We start from the raw sequence: 16,522 nt of genomic DNA on the forward strand, positions 1-16,522 counted from the left end.
AGAAAGGCACATATAAAATATATCAAAGATGAAGAGAACCATCTTCACTCAGAAAGAGGACTGTGGGAACTGAGTGTTAATCACAAAAATAATATTTTTCGCCTTTTTTTGTTGTTGTTTGCTTGCATTTTGTTTTCTTTCTCATTTTTTTCCCTTCTTCATCTGATTTTTTTCTTGTGAGCATGAGAATTGTAGAAATATGTATAGAAGAATTGCACATGTTTAACACATATTGGATTACTTGCCATCTAGGGGAGAGGATGAGGGAAAGGAGGGAGAAAAAAATTGGAACACAAGGTTTTTGCAAATGTTGAAAACTATATATGCATGTGTTTTGAAAATAAAAAGCTTTATATAAAAAAATAAAGTATATCAAAGAAACCCAAAAAGAGTGGTTAAAGGTCAAAGCCCTGGGGTCAAAGGTAAGGGTTATTTAGATCTATTCTAAAAGAACCAAAAATGTAGAGCTAGAAAGGTCCTTAAAGGCTATCTGGTCAGATAAGTTAACTGATTTGTCTAAGGTAATACAGGATTTTAACTCAGGTCTTTCAACTCCAAATCCAGCGGTCTTTCTCTTGCGTGGAAATAGAGCGGGGGCCAATGAGGCTCGTCCTCCCTTTCTGGATCCTTCCCATGGCCTGTTAGGTCTCTGAAAGTAGCAAGCATACCCTTTTATCAGGCTTCACTCCCATCTCTGCTCCTCCCATGGCACTTACCACTTTGAAAGCCCAGGAAGGGACAGCAGAAGTTCCAGTCTCTTCTAGGTATTTTTCCCAGCAGAAACTATCAGGATCTGGATAATCTAGAGGGGAAGATGGAGAGTAAGCTATGATGTATTGGCAGCTTGGAGGGCTTGGGTGCTGCTTCTGTTCCAGGAGTCCCCTGTCGTCAGGTAGGAAGAAGCAAATGAATGACTGGATTGGGGCTAGGCTGTAGCTCTTGCATACCTGGCCAGCCAGGTTACCAATTGGGAAAGGGCCAAAGGGGAGAACTAGCCCTCAGCTGCCAACTCCGGGCTTGAAGGCCCTGGACCCTGCAGAATCCTGGCTACTGAGACCCAGAATCCTGGGTGGGAGGAGAAGAGGAATGGTCTTTTATCTGCCCCAAGGGTCATTTCCAAATTCTTCCCTCCTTCCCCTTTGAGTTTTGCTGCTCTGGCTCTTTTCTCCTATGTGTTTCTCTTCTCTGATTTTTCCCTAGAGAAACTGAAAAGCCTAAATTACTTGATCTCAACTTGCTTTGCCCATTGGGTATGTCAGGCTCATGTTTGGACTCTTAGGGAGCTGAGTGCTGACCTTCCCTACATTCTCTTGGGGTGTTCTGAAAGGGTCCAGGCTCCTGACACTTTTCTCCCCCAATACAAGGTAACAAGGTGAGTAGTGCTCATTCATTGAGAAAGGGCATCCCTCCCACCAGAGTCTCCCATAATCGAAAGGTACTAATTGGAGGAGGGGGACAGGAGGGAAGGATGGAGCATGGGGGAAGGGATCAGCCAGGTCACCTTGTGGAGGGGTGAGAGGTTTTCCTTGCTTCTGGCACCAGCCAACAGGGTGGATGTAAGGACTGCTGGGGTCACACCTGAAACACAAGGAGATCTCAATGTTCAGAGTGCAGCTCTCAGACTCTGGGCCTTCTTAAAATGGGTAGAGCTTCAGGGATCAAATAGCTTTGGTTTACTAATTTTTAAAAAATCTAATATTGAAAGTGTAAATAATAGAATTTTAAAAACCTATTTCCAGATGGTTATGGAAAAACTTAAATAGTATCATCTTATTTCAATAGAAATTATGTTTTAAATAATTTGTCTTAATCTCATGATCTTTTTCAGACTAATTATCTGATTAATTAGAGAGTAATCCCTAAAATAACATAAGGTGACATTTGATTGTTTTTTCCTTCCAGTTAAAAACTTTGAATGATGCCCTCTATTTAAAATATTGGCCAATGGAAGAGGAAGCTTGGGTGGATTGGGAACTTAATCAATGAATCTTAGGTTAGCTTCTCCCAGCCCCCACATTTTTCTTCTTTCCATCTTTTCTCCTCTTGATTTTTAGCAGAATTTGTTCCTTCCCCTAGTTATTCTTGCTCTGTTAAGGCCCTCCAAGCCTTGAGACACTGTCCATTCTTGAGTGCCCCAGCCTGTTAGAAAAAAAATAACAGTCACCTTTGAAAAATAAGGAGAGAGGAGCAAAGAAAGAATGGGGTGAAGGAGAGGAGAGAGAGAGAAAGAGGAAGAGGTGGGCATGAAGGGATAGAAAGAGGTAATAAAGAAATAAAGAGGCAAGGAATCTACAGTGGTCTGACCTTAGAGCATCTAGTCACCTCCTAGAGCCCTAGAAATAAGGGGCAGAAAAAGAAGGCTCAATTCTATTTGGACCTGAGAGTGTCTCCTCATCAACAGTAGGGCCAGAGTCCTGATGACCTTGGTTAGAACTGCAGGGGCTGGAGGTCATAACTCTGGTTAAATAATCATAGATTTAGGGGTGGAAGGGACTTTATTTTCTTGGATCATAGATTTAAAGTTGGAAGAGGCCTTAGAGTTTGTTTAGTTCATTTTAAAGGTGAAGCAACTGAAGTCCAAAAAGGACTTGTCCAAAGTCCACAGGAAGAGTTTGGTAGAGACAGCAGGATCTGACTCCAAGCCCTGTGATTGCTTCCACTTTACAGGGTGGTTATGTGAGTGTTGGCCTGGAAGTCTTAGGCTGAGATAGCACCTCTTTCTATGGTTCTATCCCCCAGCTCTCCCAGTTCTTGATCCCAAGATCACCGCCCCCACCCCTGCCACTCCAGGACGGCTCCCACTACCAGTAATCATAGGTGTCGTCCCAGTTGTCAAAGTGCACCAGGAAGCGACCATTCACCACGTCAGTGACACTGGCCACGCAGATGAGGGAGGGGTTCATGCGGTCCACAGCCTCCAGCTTCATGCCCACCTGGAAGCCTGTGGGCACTGAGCTCTGCAGGGTAACACGAGCCCCTCTGTCACAGACCAAACAGGCCTTCTGTCCCTGCTCAAAGTCACTGTCCCACCCTTGAATCCAACAACAGAAGAAGAGACAGTAACCCCAAGATCACTTTTGGGGAGAAGGTTGGGGAAATAGGAGCTAGTCTGGCGCAACCCCTTAATCTAATTCTATTTTTTAAAAATTGAGAGCCTACTTACTATCTGCTGGGCACTCTCCTAGGTATGAGGACACAAAGCAAAAGCAGTTCTTCCCCTCAAAAAGCCTACATTCTATCAGATTTCTCAACTCATTTTCAATCTCATAAAGCTCCTTCAAAGGAGTTGGCCAGAGGGATTGAGAGGAATGACTGGCTATCACATAGCATTCATTAGGGGAAACTGAGGAAGGACACAGGGAGAATGTCCTAGGGAATGGAACTAGAAATTTGTGATTACCTTCCCTCCCCAGAATAGAAGTACATAGCCCCCACCCTTCCCCGACACCCACAGGTCCATTCCCTGGATCTGAACTAGGCAAGGGAATCCCTGTCTAGCCTAGGGAGGAGAAATCATTCCCCTGATCCAATGGAAGGGCAGGATACCCTTCCTCCTGGCTCCTGAGTTTAGAGTGGAAAGCTCAAAGGCCACGTAGTCCAGCCCTTACATTGTAGAGATGAAAAAATGGAAGCCTAAGTAGGGTAAATAACTTTATAGTCACACAGGCTTTGGGATGACCAGAAGGAGAAGTAGGAGAGAGACTCTCTTCTAGCATGGCAGTAGGGAATGGGGCTTAGTTACTCACATTGCTATGGCTGGAAAACAGGTGCTTGGGGGCAGCCTGGGCCTTGGTGCTTCGTAAGTAGTTGCTCCAGCTGAACTCTTCCTCCTTGTAACCTAGTCCCCTCAGGGGGAACAAACAGAGCAGGGTATGGAAGCTAGGGCATGGCTTGGTCCTTGGGGGAAAGGGGAGCATGAAAAGGACATGGGAGAGAAGTGGCAGGCTAAGGAAGGAGTGGAGGGAGAGGGCAGACATAGCTACTGGCCGGTCCTGTATGGGGTGGGCCTCGGCCAAGCCTTACCTTTGGGGGGCTGTAGTCTGTGTCCAGTCTTCTCAAACCAGCCAGCGGGGTGGATATTGGGGGAATCAGCATTGAGCCAGAAGTCGTGGCACTCGGAGTAGCCATCAAAGTGCAATCGCATTCGGTACCCACAAACCTAGGAAGGGGGGAGACACAAGAGCTCCAGGGAAAGAAAGTCTAGCATCAGACCAGGGGCCAACAGCTGAACCTTAACTTTTCTCCTTCTCCTTCCCAATTCATACACCTTTTCACCCCCATGTTCTCCTTTCTGCTCATAAACATTTATTAAGCACCTACTTTGTGCCAGGTTAGGTACTGGGGATACAAAGACACAGGCATAGAGTTTAAATTATGGGGAAATGGGAACAAGAGCTACTTGGGGAACTTCATTCTGGCCTTCTATTTTCAAACTCTCCTCTTCTTTGGCAGAATCATCTACTCAGAGAATTATAGAGGAGACTCTCAACTTTAAATCTCTTCTTTGAGTATTCTCCCCTAGTTCCAGGTCAGCACCAGCAGCTTCCATGGGCCAAGGATATCCCCTCCTGGATGCCCATTTAGCACTTCAAACTCAACATGTCCCAAAATGAAGTGAAGGGATCACTTCATCCCTTGCTAAAAACTTGATCTTCTTCCTGATTCCTCCCTCCACCCCACATCACTATTCTCCTGAATAACCTTGGAACCCCAAAGCCATCACAGACTATTCTGAGAGGGGCACGGATGCTGGAATCATGGGGCCTGACGTAAATCTCACCTCAAATGCTTATTGCCTTTATAATTTTGGATAAGTCACTAAAGTCACTAAAACTCCCTGAGCCTATCTCCTCTTCTGCTTGGTCATCTGCTCCATCACTGGCCCTCACTTATTAATTTTTGACAGTCGAAAAACACATGCCCACTATGCATTAGACTGAGCTGGACTCAGAGGGTGTAAAATCCCACAGGAACCAGACTGCCTTCAGAGAGCTTACAATCTCAGCACAAATGCCACTTTTTACAAAAGGTCTTTCCCAGTCTTCTCCTCAGTCAAACTGAGACCTGTTAAAGACCTTAGGTTAAAAAGTCCAAGGTCCCCCACTGCATCCCGGGCCATCTCCGGTTGTTCTGGTCTATATCTGGCCACTGGACCCAGAGGCTCTGGAGGGGAAAGTGAGGCAGGGGACCTTGCACAATCCTCCCTCACTTAAATCCAATTTACTTGTATATCATGGTCCTTTTTGAGAATGAAGGACAAACAACAACACATCTCCCATTTGCACTACCTATCTCTTGGATGTGGTGGCTTATATTCTTTTGAGGGCAGAGAAAGTCTTTTGCTTCCTTTGTATTCCCAGCACCCAGTACAGTGCTTGGCCCACAGGAGGCTTCCAATAAATGCCAGCTAATTGACATATTACAGGAGAGAGGCAAAACGAGCATACACTTATTAAGAAGGGAGCCTTAAACAAGGGCTGAAGGTCCGGAGAGGAACAAGGTAGACAATTCAAAAGCCTCTTTGTTTAGGGCCTTGGCTCTGAGATTATCTGTCTTCTCCATGAAGGAGAGAGACCTAGCTTCTGGGGTTCAGATAATCCTGCCAGGCTGAAAAGCCCTTCCCTCTGGGAGGCACTCCCCTGGGTCTGGCTCTCAGTTCTTGACTACTTTTTGTCCAAATCCTGCCCAGTCTGGTGATGGTAATGTCATTCAGAGCCCTTTAGGGTCCAGCCCCAATCTATCCTTCCTACTCGTGACTGTCCTACATAATCCTGAACTTTGAACATACAGTTTATACAACTGTCCCCCAAACATACCCTTTGCATCTTAGCTTTGGATTTTTTGCCCCCTAAGGATTATTTCCCCTTTATCTCTGTGCTTTTCCAAACGCTATTCCTCAGGGAAGTCTTCCCAGAGAAGCTGGAGACCCAGAGGATCTTTTACAAACCTGCAGCTGCCACATGCAGCTCCACTGTCCGGTGCCGGGCTCTCCTGAGGATCCAAAGGCTCCTCCAGCCCCCTCCCTACGGGGGGGGGGGGGTACTGCACAGACTCACCTCCACCACCGTGAGGATAAAGTACATGGATGGGTGCTGAGGGTCAATCCCTTCCAGCTTCATGCCCAGCTTGAAGCCGTTCTTGTTCTGAGGGAAAGCCTGACACTGTAAGGGAAAAAAGGAGGGCGGGCAAGCCCTGGTCCAGTGTGAGGGACCTGGGCAGGTGGAAGGTGAGGCTGAGGAGACCCTAGCTAAGTATCATTGGGGGAGGGAGAGAAAAACGAGGCTTTCCCCACCAAACAGTTTCATGAGCTGAGAACTAGACTTTAGGGAGACAGAGGTTTCAGAGATGGGTCAGGGAGCTGGGCCATACCTGGGGCTCCCCCCCTCCAGCCTCTCTACCCCAGCTGTGGATGTCAGGCAGCGGGGCCCTGAGTTCTGGGGCACAAAGGCAAGGAGGAGCTCCCGCGGGGAAAGTCCAGGACTCACATCATGGAAGAGATCCAGCGGCGCGGCGATGGCCTTCTGCTCCTCCAGGTACGTGGCCCACGACCAGCCGTCCTTCTTCTCCTCCCCAGTTCCTGCAGGGACAGAACCCTTGCTCACTGCGGCCTGGGGCCTGACTCTGCTTGGGATGCCCTCTGAGAGCTCCTTGACTATGAGGCATGGGCTGGAGCCCAGGCGGGACCAGCAGGAAAGGGGAGTCTAGGGCTGCCTGGACACAGCCGTGTGACGTAAGGTAGGAAGGGCTGGCTCTGGAGTCCAAGACCTGGGGCCTCATAGGCAAAGTGAAGGCAGGAGACCAGCTGACCCAGTCCTGTCCAGCTCCCTTCTTATCAGGCTGTTTCCCCAGACCTTTCAGATCCAGGACCCCGGGGCACCGGGAATTTCACTGGACAGCGCTAGTGGGTATGGGGAGCACTCAGGTGTAGATAAAGAAGGAAGGGAGTTAGGATTGCGTTAAAGAGAAGAGAACAGAGAAAGAAAGGCAGGGGCAAGAGTCAGGCAACAAGTACTTATATTAAGTATGAACCATTGGTGAGACCTAAGTACTGGGGGTAGGGGCAAAAACAGGTCCTCTTCTCAGTGTTCTGTGGTTTGTCCCCCATTCTTGAAGACATCAGGGAAGTGACAACCGGATTTAAGGGAGGGAGGGCTGTGCAAGGTCACTAGTCTCACTTTCTTCTCCTGAGCCATCTGAGCCAGATGTGGATCAGGACAAGTGGAGATGGCCCTGGATGCACTGGGAGACCTTGGCCTTTTTAAGTTAAGGTCTTTAACAGGTTCCAGTTGAAAATAAGCCCCATGATAATTTCAGAAAGGCCTGGAGAGACTTACATGAACTGATGCTGAGTGAAATGAGCAGGACCAGGAGATCATTATATACTTCAACAACAATACTATATGATGACCAGTTCTGATGGACCAGGCCATCCTCAGCAATGAGATCAACCAAATCATTTCCAATGGAGCAGTAATGAACTGAACTAGCTATGCCCAGAAAAAGAACTCTGGGAGATGACTAAAAACCATTACATTGAATTCCCAATCCCTATATTTATGCACACCTGCATTTTTGATTTCCTTCACAAGCTAAGTGTACAATATTTCAGAGTCTGATTCTTTTTCTACAGCAAAATAACGTTTTGGTCATGTATACTTATTGTGTATCTAATTTATATTTTAATATATTAAACATCTACTGGTCATCCTGCCATCTAGGGGAGGGGGTGGGGTAAGAGGTGAAAAATTGGAACAAGAGGTTTGGCAATTGTTAATGCTGTAAAGTTACCCATGTATATATCCTGTAAATAAAAGGCTATTAAATAAAAAAAAAAAAAAAGAAAATAAGCCCCATGAAAAGTTATCCATGCATATGTTTTGAAAATAAAAAGCTTTAATAATAAAAAAATTAAAAAAAATAAGACCAAGCTCTAGATCTAAAGGGAAAATAATGTGCAAATAAGGAGGTACAAACAAGATGCCTTATGGATAAATTAGACATAATCAGTGCTAGAGAACACTAAAGGATAGTGGAGAGAAAAGGGGGCAGCAACCCCAGAAGGAAAGGTACTGGACAGTGTGACTGACTTCTCTCTCTGGGCCTCAGTTTCCCTAACTAGTAAAATGATGGACCAGATGGTTTCGCAGGACGTTTCATACCTAATATTCTACAATTATTTAGACATACATATTTATATAATACATACAATTATAAAGTCCTTCTGTCTCTTTTTTATATAGGCAGCTCTATCCTTACTGTGTGACTCTACAGAACCTGCCTGTAAGGCTCTAGTTCACTAGCTAGTACTATACAAAGTAAGGAATGAATCAGGGTTTCATTCTCATTGAGCTTAGACAAGCTGGAGGCTTGAACAGCTTGAATTTCCCACTTCTAGGTCTCAGTCAAGAGCCTGAATGAGGAACTATCTGCAGAATCCCAAGATCCCACTCACACCCCTTCTCAGGGCACAGCCTCAAAACTGTACCCCCTCATTTTCCTCACTAAAAACTAGATGTCTGCTATGAAAAAACGGGATTCTCCAGAATTCCATAACAACTAATACCACTGCAAAGAAGACATCTGTTTAATTGAAGCATTCTATTTTCACTTTTAGGGGGTTGTTTTTCCTTTGTTGTGGTTTTTCCCTTTTGTTCTGATTCTTCTTTCACAACATGACTAATGTGTAAATATGGTTAATATGACTATACGTGTATAATCTAAAAAAATGTCTGTTTAACAAAATTAATTCCACATCTTTGCTATGAAATGACTCAGAGACCCAATTCTTTATTGTATCATCCAACAATGAACTTTCTCTAAGTCCACGATTCTCCAATTTTTTGGTCTCAATATTTTTATACTTCTAAAATCTATTGAGGAGTCTAAAGAACTTTTGTTTTACATGGATTATATATCTATTTATATTTACCATATTAGAAATTAAAACTGATAAATTATTAAACAATTTATTAATCATTAAAAATAATAAAAATAAACTCATTTGTTGCTTGTGAATATAATTAATATTTTAAAATGATAAATAACTTTTTTCAAAACAAGAAGAAATTAGTGAGAGGAGTGGCACTGTTTTATACATTTTTGCAAATTTCCTTAATATCTGGCTGGTTTCTCCTATCTGCTTCATCATTTAATTAGTCAGTTGTGATAAATTACTTTGGCTGAAGTATGTGAAGAAAATATAGACATGCAGTTATGTAGTTGGAACAGAGAAGAATATTTTTGTGGGTAAATATCTTAGTATTATTATAAAAATAGTTCTGGATCCTTTGAAAGGGCATTCACAGGCTCAGTGTTTTGCAATCACACTTTGAGAACTGCTGCCCTAGTTCACTGTGAATGTTGAGATGCAGAGAACTCTTTATAATTCTTTTGACCTGCCATTAAGTGAAGGTCATCCTTCAATTCCTTCTAACCATACTGGACTCTTAAATAAAAACTATCTAAACTCAGGAGCTCACCCATCAAAACCAAGAAAGAACAAACACCCTGCTGGGGGGAAAAAAGATAGATGGGTATGTGTGGGAGTTGGGGAATACAGGGACTAACACAGGCCTTTCTTATTGAATTCTGAGCATTGGGGTGCTGAGGTCACTTGTTTCATCTGCATTTTCATTTCATTTAATGAAATTTCATAAAAAACTATTAAATGGCAGGTACCTTCAGACATGGTCAATGTGAATATATATTACAAAGCTTTTTCTTACTCTTTTCAACGGAGGGGGAAGGGAGTGGACAGAGAGAAGCAGACTGGGGGTGGGGATGGGGGAAAAAGGACCTGGAAGTTTTAGTGGACTACAAATTAATTCCAAATCAATGAAATAGTCTAACATGGCAATCTAAAACACCAGTGCTGTTCCAGGCAGCATTAATACAATAATGTCATGTCTAAAAAAGAAAAAAAGAAAGATAACTGCTCTAAGACATTAAAGGAATTAGAAAATAAGATTTAGTATATTAGGTGGATCTTCCATATATGATTGTTGGGAAGAAATAGATATGGATAGCATAGAATAAGAGAGTCAGGAATACTTATAATCTGCTTTGATAAATTTGTTTTTAAAGTTTGGACTAAGAAAATTACATAAGAGATGTGGTGGAATTCACAGAGGGTCAGGGGTAAAATGATTCTTGAAGATCTTCTAGTCCAAGCTTTTCATCTTACAAATGCAAGAGCCAAAGGACTAGCATTTATATAGCGCTTGAAGGTTTGCAAAGCACTTTACAAATGTCATCTCATTTTGTCCTCACAACAATCTTGGAAGAAAGGTGCTTTATCCATTGTACCACCTAGCTACATGTTATTATGACATGCTGCACACCTACTGATAGAATTGAAGGACTCAGAGTATAGAATGAAACTTTTTTTGTTGGATGTAGTCATTGCAGAAATTTGTTTTGTTTGACTATGTTTGTAATAGGGTTTTTTTTTCCTCAGTTGAGGGAGAGGAGAGGAGCAAGGAGAGAAGGTATATTTTTGCTATTTGAAAAAAAAATTAGTTGAAAAAAATCCCCACAAATGAAGAAGCCAAGTCCAGAGAAGAGAAAATACAATGGAGATTGAGTTAGTTTTAGTCTTTCTATATACCACAAACTGGCTGGATGATCTTGCTCAAGTTCATATGATATTCAAATTCTTTTCCTGCTACCCTTGTTGAGGTTATGAAGTTAAGTAATTTCCTTCCTCTGACCATAACACTGACCAGTACAGGGTATAACAGGAATTACTGATTTTTTAAAATTTCTTTTTATTCCTCTTACAAGTTTCATTTAACTGAAAGCCTATTTTCTATTAATATTATCCTCACTTGACCAAAATCTGTCCAATGGGATATGAAAATTTACTTTAAGCCATAAACATTCTTTAGATAAGAAGTCAGAGAAAAAATTGCAGCGGTGCCAGACTCCTTGGTAAAATGTAAATCTTCCTCCTCAACTAGACTATTTGTGAAACCTCTAAATGTAGTTTAATTTGTAACCTGATTTCATTTACCTATAGATTTTGTTTGATAAAGTTTGTTTCCTTAGGGAATGGATGAAATTATGGATATGTTTGCTAAATTTGTTCAATTTTTTTTTTTTTTGACATTAAAGGAAGTATGCTGTCTTATCTTGAACTTTTATGGCCTAAGAGGAATGTATGAGATTGCAGTAGGTAAAAGAATTATTTCTGCCCCTGATGTAATTTTGTTTATAAGAGGGCTTGTTAGAATACTAATAAACATTTGGGTTTTCTCTGAAGCCTGAACTTTTGGTTGAGCATAATAATAAAACCTAGGTTTTTACCTTCACAATTTCTGCATTGCGGTAAATGTATTTGTAGCAGTTACCTACCACATGAACTCAGATAAGAAATATTTCTCTCAAAGTTTACAGCAGTATGGGAATATCTGGTAGATATCATTACTATTATCATATGGAAATATTTCAAAAGCTCTTAATTCTGTTTATAACAACCTCTCTGTGTAGTTCAGGATTTTCAGTTCTGTTCTCAATTTTTCTGTTTTATTTCCAATTTGCATATATACTCAATAAACTCAGGAATTTTTTCATTTTCACATAGAATGGGAGGTAATATGGAGAGTTAATTGAAAATTAATGAGTACAGAGATTAAAAAACTTTGGGAAATCCCTGACCTAGTCGCTGATTGATTTTTAAGAATTACTCTGGTTGGGAAGTTCACTGTTTTTTTGCTAGCCAACTAGAGACTCTGAACGTGACTTTGTAGTTTCTAAGGTGACAGACCCACTGTCCCTCACCAAGTCTATATCTGAAGCCATGTCAACTTGGCAAGCCCTGTGAGAACCTCTGATAAGCCAGGCTGGTCTTCAAGTATCCCCTCCACGCCATGATGAACTACTCCAGAAAGAAGGTAGTGGAGGCTGAGGGTATTTGGCAAGCAGAAGAGTAATTCTGTTGCTTGCTGGGACACAGAACACGGAGTTGGTCCTACCCCTCAGATACACATAGGCTACTGATTGGCAGAGGGCAGGGTAAGGCACCTTTAGTGCAATATTTCAAGAATGGCAGCTCATATAGAATCAAAAGATGGACTTTAAATATATAAAGGCTTCTCCATGTGGCCTAGTGGGAAGAGTCTACATCCCCAAAAAACTAAACCTGTCCTTTGGAGCTACAAGCTAAGAGCCGGCAGAACCCTCGGTCTACTGCAGCAGGGGCTGCAGAAGTCAGACTTTGGTTGAAGGTCACTTTGTGGCAGCAGAGAAGCCAGCTGAAGACTGGCAGGCGGCCACAGAGAGCCACAGCAGCTCAGCAGGAGGGGAGGACACCAATGGACATTAATGGTTCTGCAGCACTGAACTTACGAGCTGCTGAGGTCACATAGATTTGCTGGCTACTTGTTTCCTATTATATGCCCCCTTTCTCTTTGTTCCTAGTTCCTGAAAGTACATATTCCCTACCTGCATTCCCAGAGAAGTGATAGGAAAACATCTCGTACTATCTTCTCCCATTTGAATGAAAGACATTGAATTTTATTTGTCATTTATTTTGCTTTGTTGTTTAACTAAATTTTAAAAAAATCATTTATTTTGCTTTGTTGTTTAATTATATTTTAAAAAATATCTTAAAATTCATCTTATGGTTAGAATGGGGGCTCATGAATTATAGATTTCATAGTGCTTAGCACAGTGCCTGGAACATAGTAGGCTGTTAATAAATGTTTATTGATTGATTGGCTAATTGATTGATTCACTATAGGATAACACACAAGATGCCTCAAACCTCAAGTAGTTTTCTGGAGGCCTACAAGTTAGTGAGCATACTCAGATGCTTGTGGTTGTTCAGTTGTTTCAGGTGGCCTGACTCTTCAAGAACTCATTTGTTGTTTCTTGGCAGGGATACTGGAGTAGTTTGCCATTTCCTTCTCTGGATCATTTTCCAGATGAGGAAACTGAGGCAATGAGACTTAAGTGACTTCCCAGGCTCACACATAGAGTAAGTGGATTTGAGTTCAGAAAGATGAATATTTCTGACTTCAGGTCTGGCACTCTATTCACTGTGCCATCTAGCTGCCCTGCCAGGTGATGAGATGCTACCATTAAATATATTCATTTGGTATCCCCATCCTCCTCCCCCAACACACACACACACACACACACACACATGTGGGGTAACAACCAGTGCTGTTGAATGCTTAACTGACATGGCTAGTGTTCAAGTCTAGACCAAGTTTTCTTCATTCCCCTAATGGAGCAATGTCCATTGACCTAGTCTCCTGTAGATTCCTCTCCAGCCCCAAGTTGACCTACGAACATAGCCCCTTTTCTCTATTAAAAGTAGTGGCTCACCTTAACTAGTGACAAACAAGGTCCCTTGAAATTCAGGAGTCAGCCTGCTGTGTGGGGGAGAAGGGAACAGCCCCCTAAGCTAGCTTTGGATCAAAGGCTGCACACAAACCCAGCAAACAGGTGGACCTCATCAGACTCCTTCCATGTCCTCCTTGGGCTTTGTGGTGCTGAGGTAGCCTCCATTAGTGTGTGGAGAGGGAGGTTCTGGGTTTGACTTAGTTACTACATGTGGGATCTTGTTTCAGTTTCTTCATCTATAAAACGAGAAGATTGGACTTAAAGAAATCTCAGGTCCCTTCTAACGCTTCCATCTAAGATCCTATGGTTCTGCGCCCTCTCTGCTTTGCTGCTTTTCCTGACTTGTCAGACCAGCCTCAGCCGTGTTTAGCTAAGACTGGTGACCTGAAGAACATACACTTCCCAAGATCCCTGGACCTCTCCCCAGCTTGCCTCCTGGGAGGGATAGAGAAGACAAGATGCAAGACAGATGGCCCAACCTTTTGGTCACAATCTTGAGTTCTAAGACCCACTGAGCAAAGCCACCCCTGCCGCATTTTGCATTTATAATACCTAGTCAAGCATATTTCCTCCAAGATTGGTAGCCTCCTTGCTACACTGCTTCATCAGGGTTTCTTTCTCCCTTGTCTTCCATTTCCTGTTCTGTTCATCTCCCTTTCTTCCTTCTCTATATCAGCCATAGTCATGGTATTGGATTCATGGGCCTGGGAATAATTTAAGACTGGAGATCTCTGAAGGGCTGAATAATACCATGGGGTGGGGGTAGCTTTGCTCAGTGGGCATCCTTTACTCTAAAAAGCTAGAACTGACATTATAAATGTGGAAATACATTTAGAAGAATTGAACATGTTTAACCATTACTCGTTGTTAGCAGAGGGGGAGAAGGGAATGAAAGATAAAAATTTGGAATACAAGGTTTTGCAAAGGTGAATGTTGAAAACTATCTTTGCAGGCATTTTAAAAAATAAAAAGCGATTATTACTTAAAAAAAAAAAAAAGACTAGGACTTAAAAAAAAGAAAGAAATCTAGTACTTCTGTGTCCCTGGGCCAGCCTGAAGCAGTGGAAAGATAACTGAATGAAGAGAAAGAGGACCCTAGCTTCAAAGACTGAAGGATTGTTCCTTTTTCTAGTTTTATCTAGGCCTCTGCTGCTCATGATGGGGTTGCACTAGATCAATTGAATTAACCTTTCCACTGGAAAGAGCACCAAATTTGAACCTAGAGAAAGTGGTTCAAATCTATTCTCAGTCATTTTCTATTGATGTGATCTTGAACAAGTAACTTAATTTTGTTGGACCTCAGTTTCCTCATCTGTAAAACAAGAAGGATTAGAATGGGTCATTTCTAAAGTCCCTTCCAGTTCTAAATCTGTGATTTCTGAAATCAAAGTCCCTTTCACATCCAAGAGAGGCAGACAGCACCCTGGGAGGCAGCAGTGTCTTTGTAGATGAAGAACCCACTGATTTCTATTAAAGCTGTTGTCCCAATTGCTCCTTCATGGAACACCCCAAAGAAGCAACTCTGCTATTGGTCCTCCTGTGAGCATCCTGGTTCTTCCAGCCCTTGTGTTCTCAAAGGTCAACAAAGAACCTCAGAGATGTTCATGATCTTAGGGTCATAGACAAGGAACATTAATATCTGCCACAATGACTTCAGGACTGGCCAAGGAGCTCATATTAGAAAAAGGAGAATCTACTAGGAGGCCCTTAGTGTCTATCAGAAAAGCACTAGCTTGCCATTACTGGGTCTGTATCTCAAAGAAATCATAAAGGAGGGAAAAAGACCCACATGGGCAGAAATGTTGTAGCAGCTCTTTTTGTGGTGAAAAAGAATTGGAAAAGGAGTAAATGCCTATCATCTGGGGAATGGCTGAACAAGCGGTACATGAAAGTAATGGAATGCTACTATTCTATAAAAAAATGATGAACAAACTGATTATAGAAAGGCCTGGAAAGATTTACATGAACTAATGTTGAACAAATTAATTAGAATCTAGAATACATTGTACACAATAACAGCAAAAATGTGCAACGATAACTATGAAAGTCTTGGTTCTTCTCAGTGGTTCAGTGATCTGAAGTCATCATGATAGACAGATCTGCATCCAGAAAAAGAACTAAAAAGGCTAAATATAAATCAACACCTGCTATGGTCACTTTTTTTTTTTTAAATCTCTCCCATGGTTGTTCCTTTTGCTCTGATTTTTCTCTCCCAACATGATTCATAAAGCAATGTATATTAAAAATAAATAAATTTAATACAATAAAAAAGAAAAGCACTAGCGTGGGCTGATTTTAGAAAAACATGGATAGACTTGTATGAAATAATGAAGAGTGACATGAACAGAACCAGGAGGACGTTGTATACAATAAAAGCAATATAGTTCTAAGAACAATTTTGAATGAATAATTCTTTCAACTCAAATCAGTTACAAAGGACCAATGAAGGAAGATGTTATCCACTTCCAGAGAAAGAACTGACAAATAGAAGTATGTAAAGTGGTTTCACAAACACACACATACACTTTTTGAGTCTAATGATAGCTTTTTCTAGGATGGGATGGGGAAGGGAAAAAAAAGTGCAGAGCAGAGAATAAAAGAAAACTTAAAATGCTGATTAGAAGATGATCCTGGAAAGATGGCAGATTTGATCAGAAAATTCCAAGCTCTCCAGATTTCCTTCACAAACAAGATAAGATAATACCTTGAAATGAACACAGAGTGATAAAAATAAAAAAAGAATTGGGGCAGAACAGTGGTCCTCTTGGGACAAGTGGAGAAGATCTGCAGAAAGATTCCCCAGGATGGAGGTTTAGCCTGGATGTAAAACAGTTAAATACTGAGTCCTGGGGGGTAGCTTGGTTGCAAGATAGCCTCTGTTTCAGCCACAGGCATTTTTATCTTCCGAGGAGTGTGGGGAATCTGAAAGATTGAGAGAAAGGGATGCCAGATCCAGCCGTGTGGCTGAGACTGGACACTGGGTGAGAAGGGCCAGCACTGCCTGATAAGTGCAGAAGCAGTTGGGTGTGTCAAAAATTAACAGTAAGAAGAAGGCTCTGTCCCCCACACCCAGGACTAAGGTGATTATAATAACAAAAGCGTAAATTTAAGAAGAAAAAGCAGGCAAGGGAGAAAGAACCTAACCCAACCAGTTACTCTGGAAATAGGCAAGAAC

General features: G+C 42.2%; 1 protein-coding gene across 2 annotated transcripts in view; it reads right to left on the reverse strand.

Moving 5' to 3' along the window:
• Positions 1–16,522, reverse strand: part of L3MBTL1 (L3MBTL histone methyl-lysine binding protein 1) — a 71,828-nt gene that overhangs the window by 25,568 nt on the left and 29,738 nt on the right. For both annotated transcript variants that reach the window (XM_031953841.1, XM_031953840.1), the window contains exons 8-14: positions 6,486–6,577; positions 6,057–6,161; positions 4,024–4,159; positions 3,747–3,838; positions 2,806–2,957; positions 1,502–1,578; positions 717–802 (exon numbers count right to left, since the gene is read on the reverse strand). In XM_031953841.1, the coding sequence (XP_031809701.1) occupies positions 717–802; positions 1,502–1,578; positions 2,806–2,957; positions 3,747–3,838; positions 4,024–4,159; positions 6,057–6,161; positions 6,486–6,577 (740 nt within the window). The remainder of the gene's footprint in view (positions 1–716; positions 803–1,501; positions 1,579–2,805; positions 2,958–3,746; positions 3,839–4,023; positions 4,160–6,056; positions 6,162–6,485; positions 6,578–16,522) is intronic.

This window comes from Sarcophilus harrisii, chromosome 2 (genome assembly GCF_902635505.1).
Source record: "Sarcophilus harrisii chromosome 2, mSarHar1.11, whole genome shotgun sequence".
In the NCBI taxonomy this organism is placed as follows: Eukaryota; Metazoa; Chordata; class Mammalia; order Dasyuromorphia; family Dasyuridae; genus Sarcophilus; species Sarcophilus harrisii.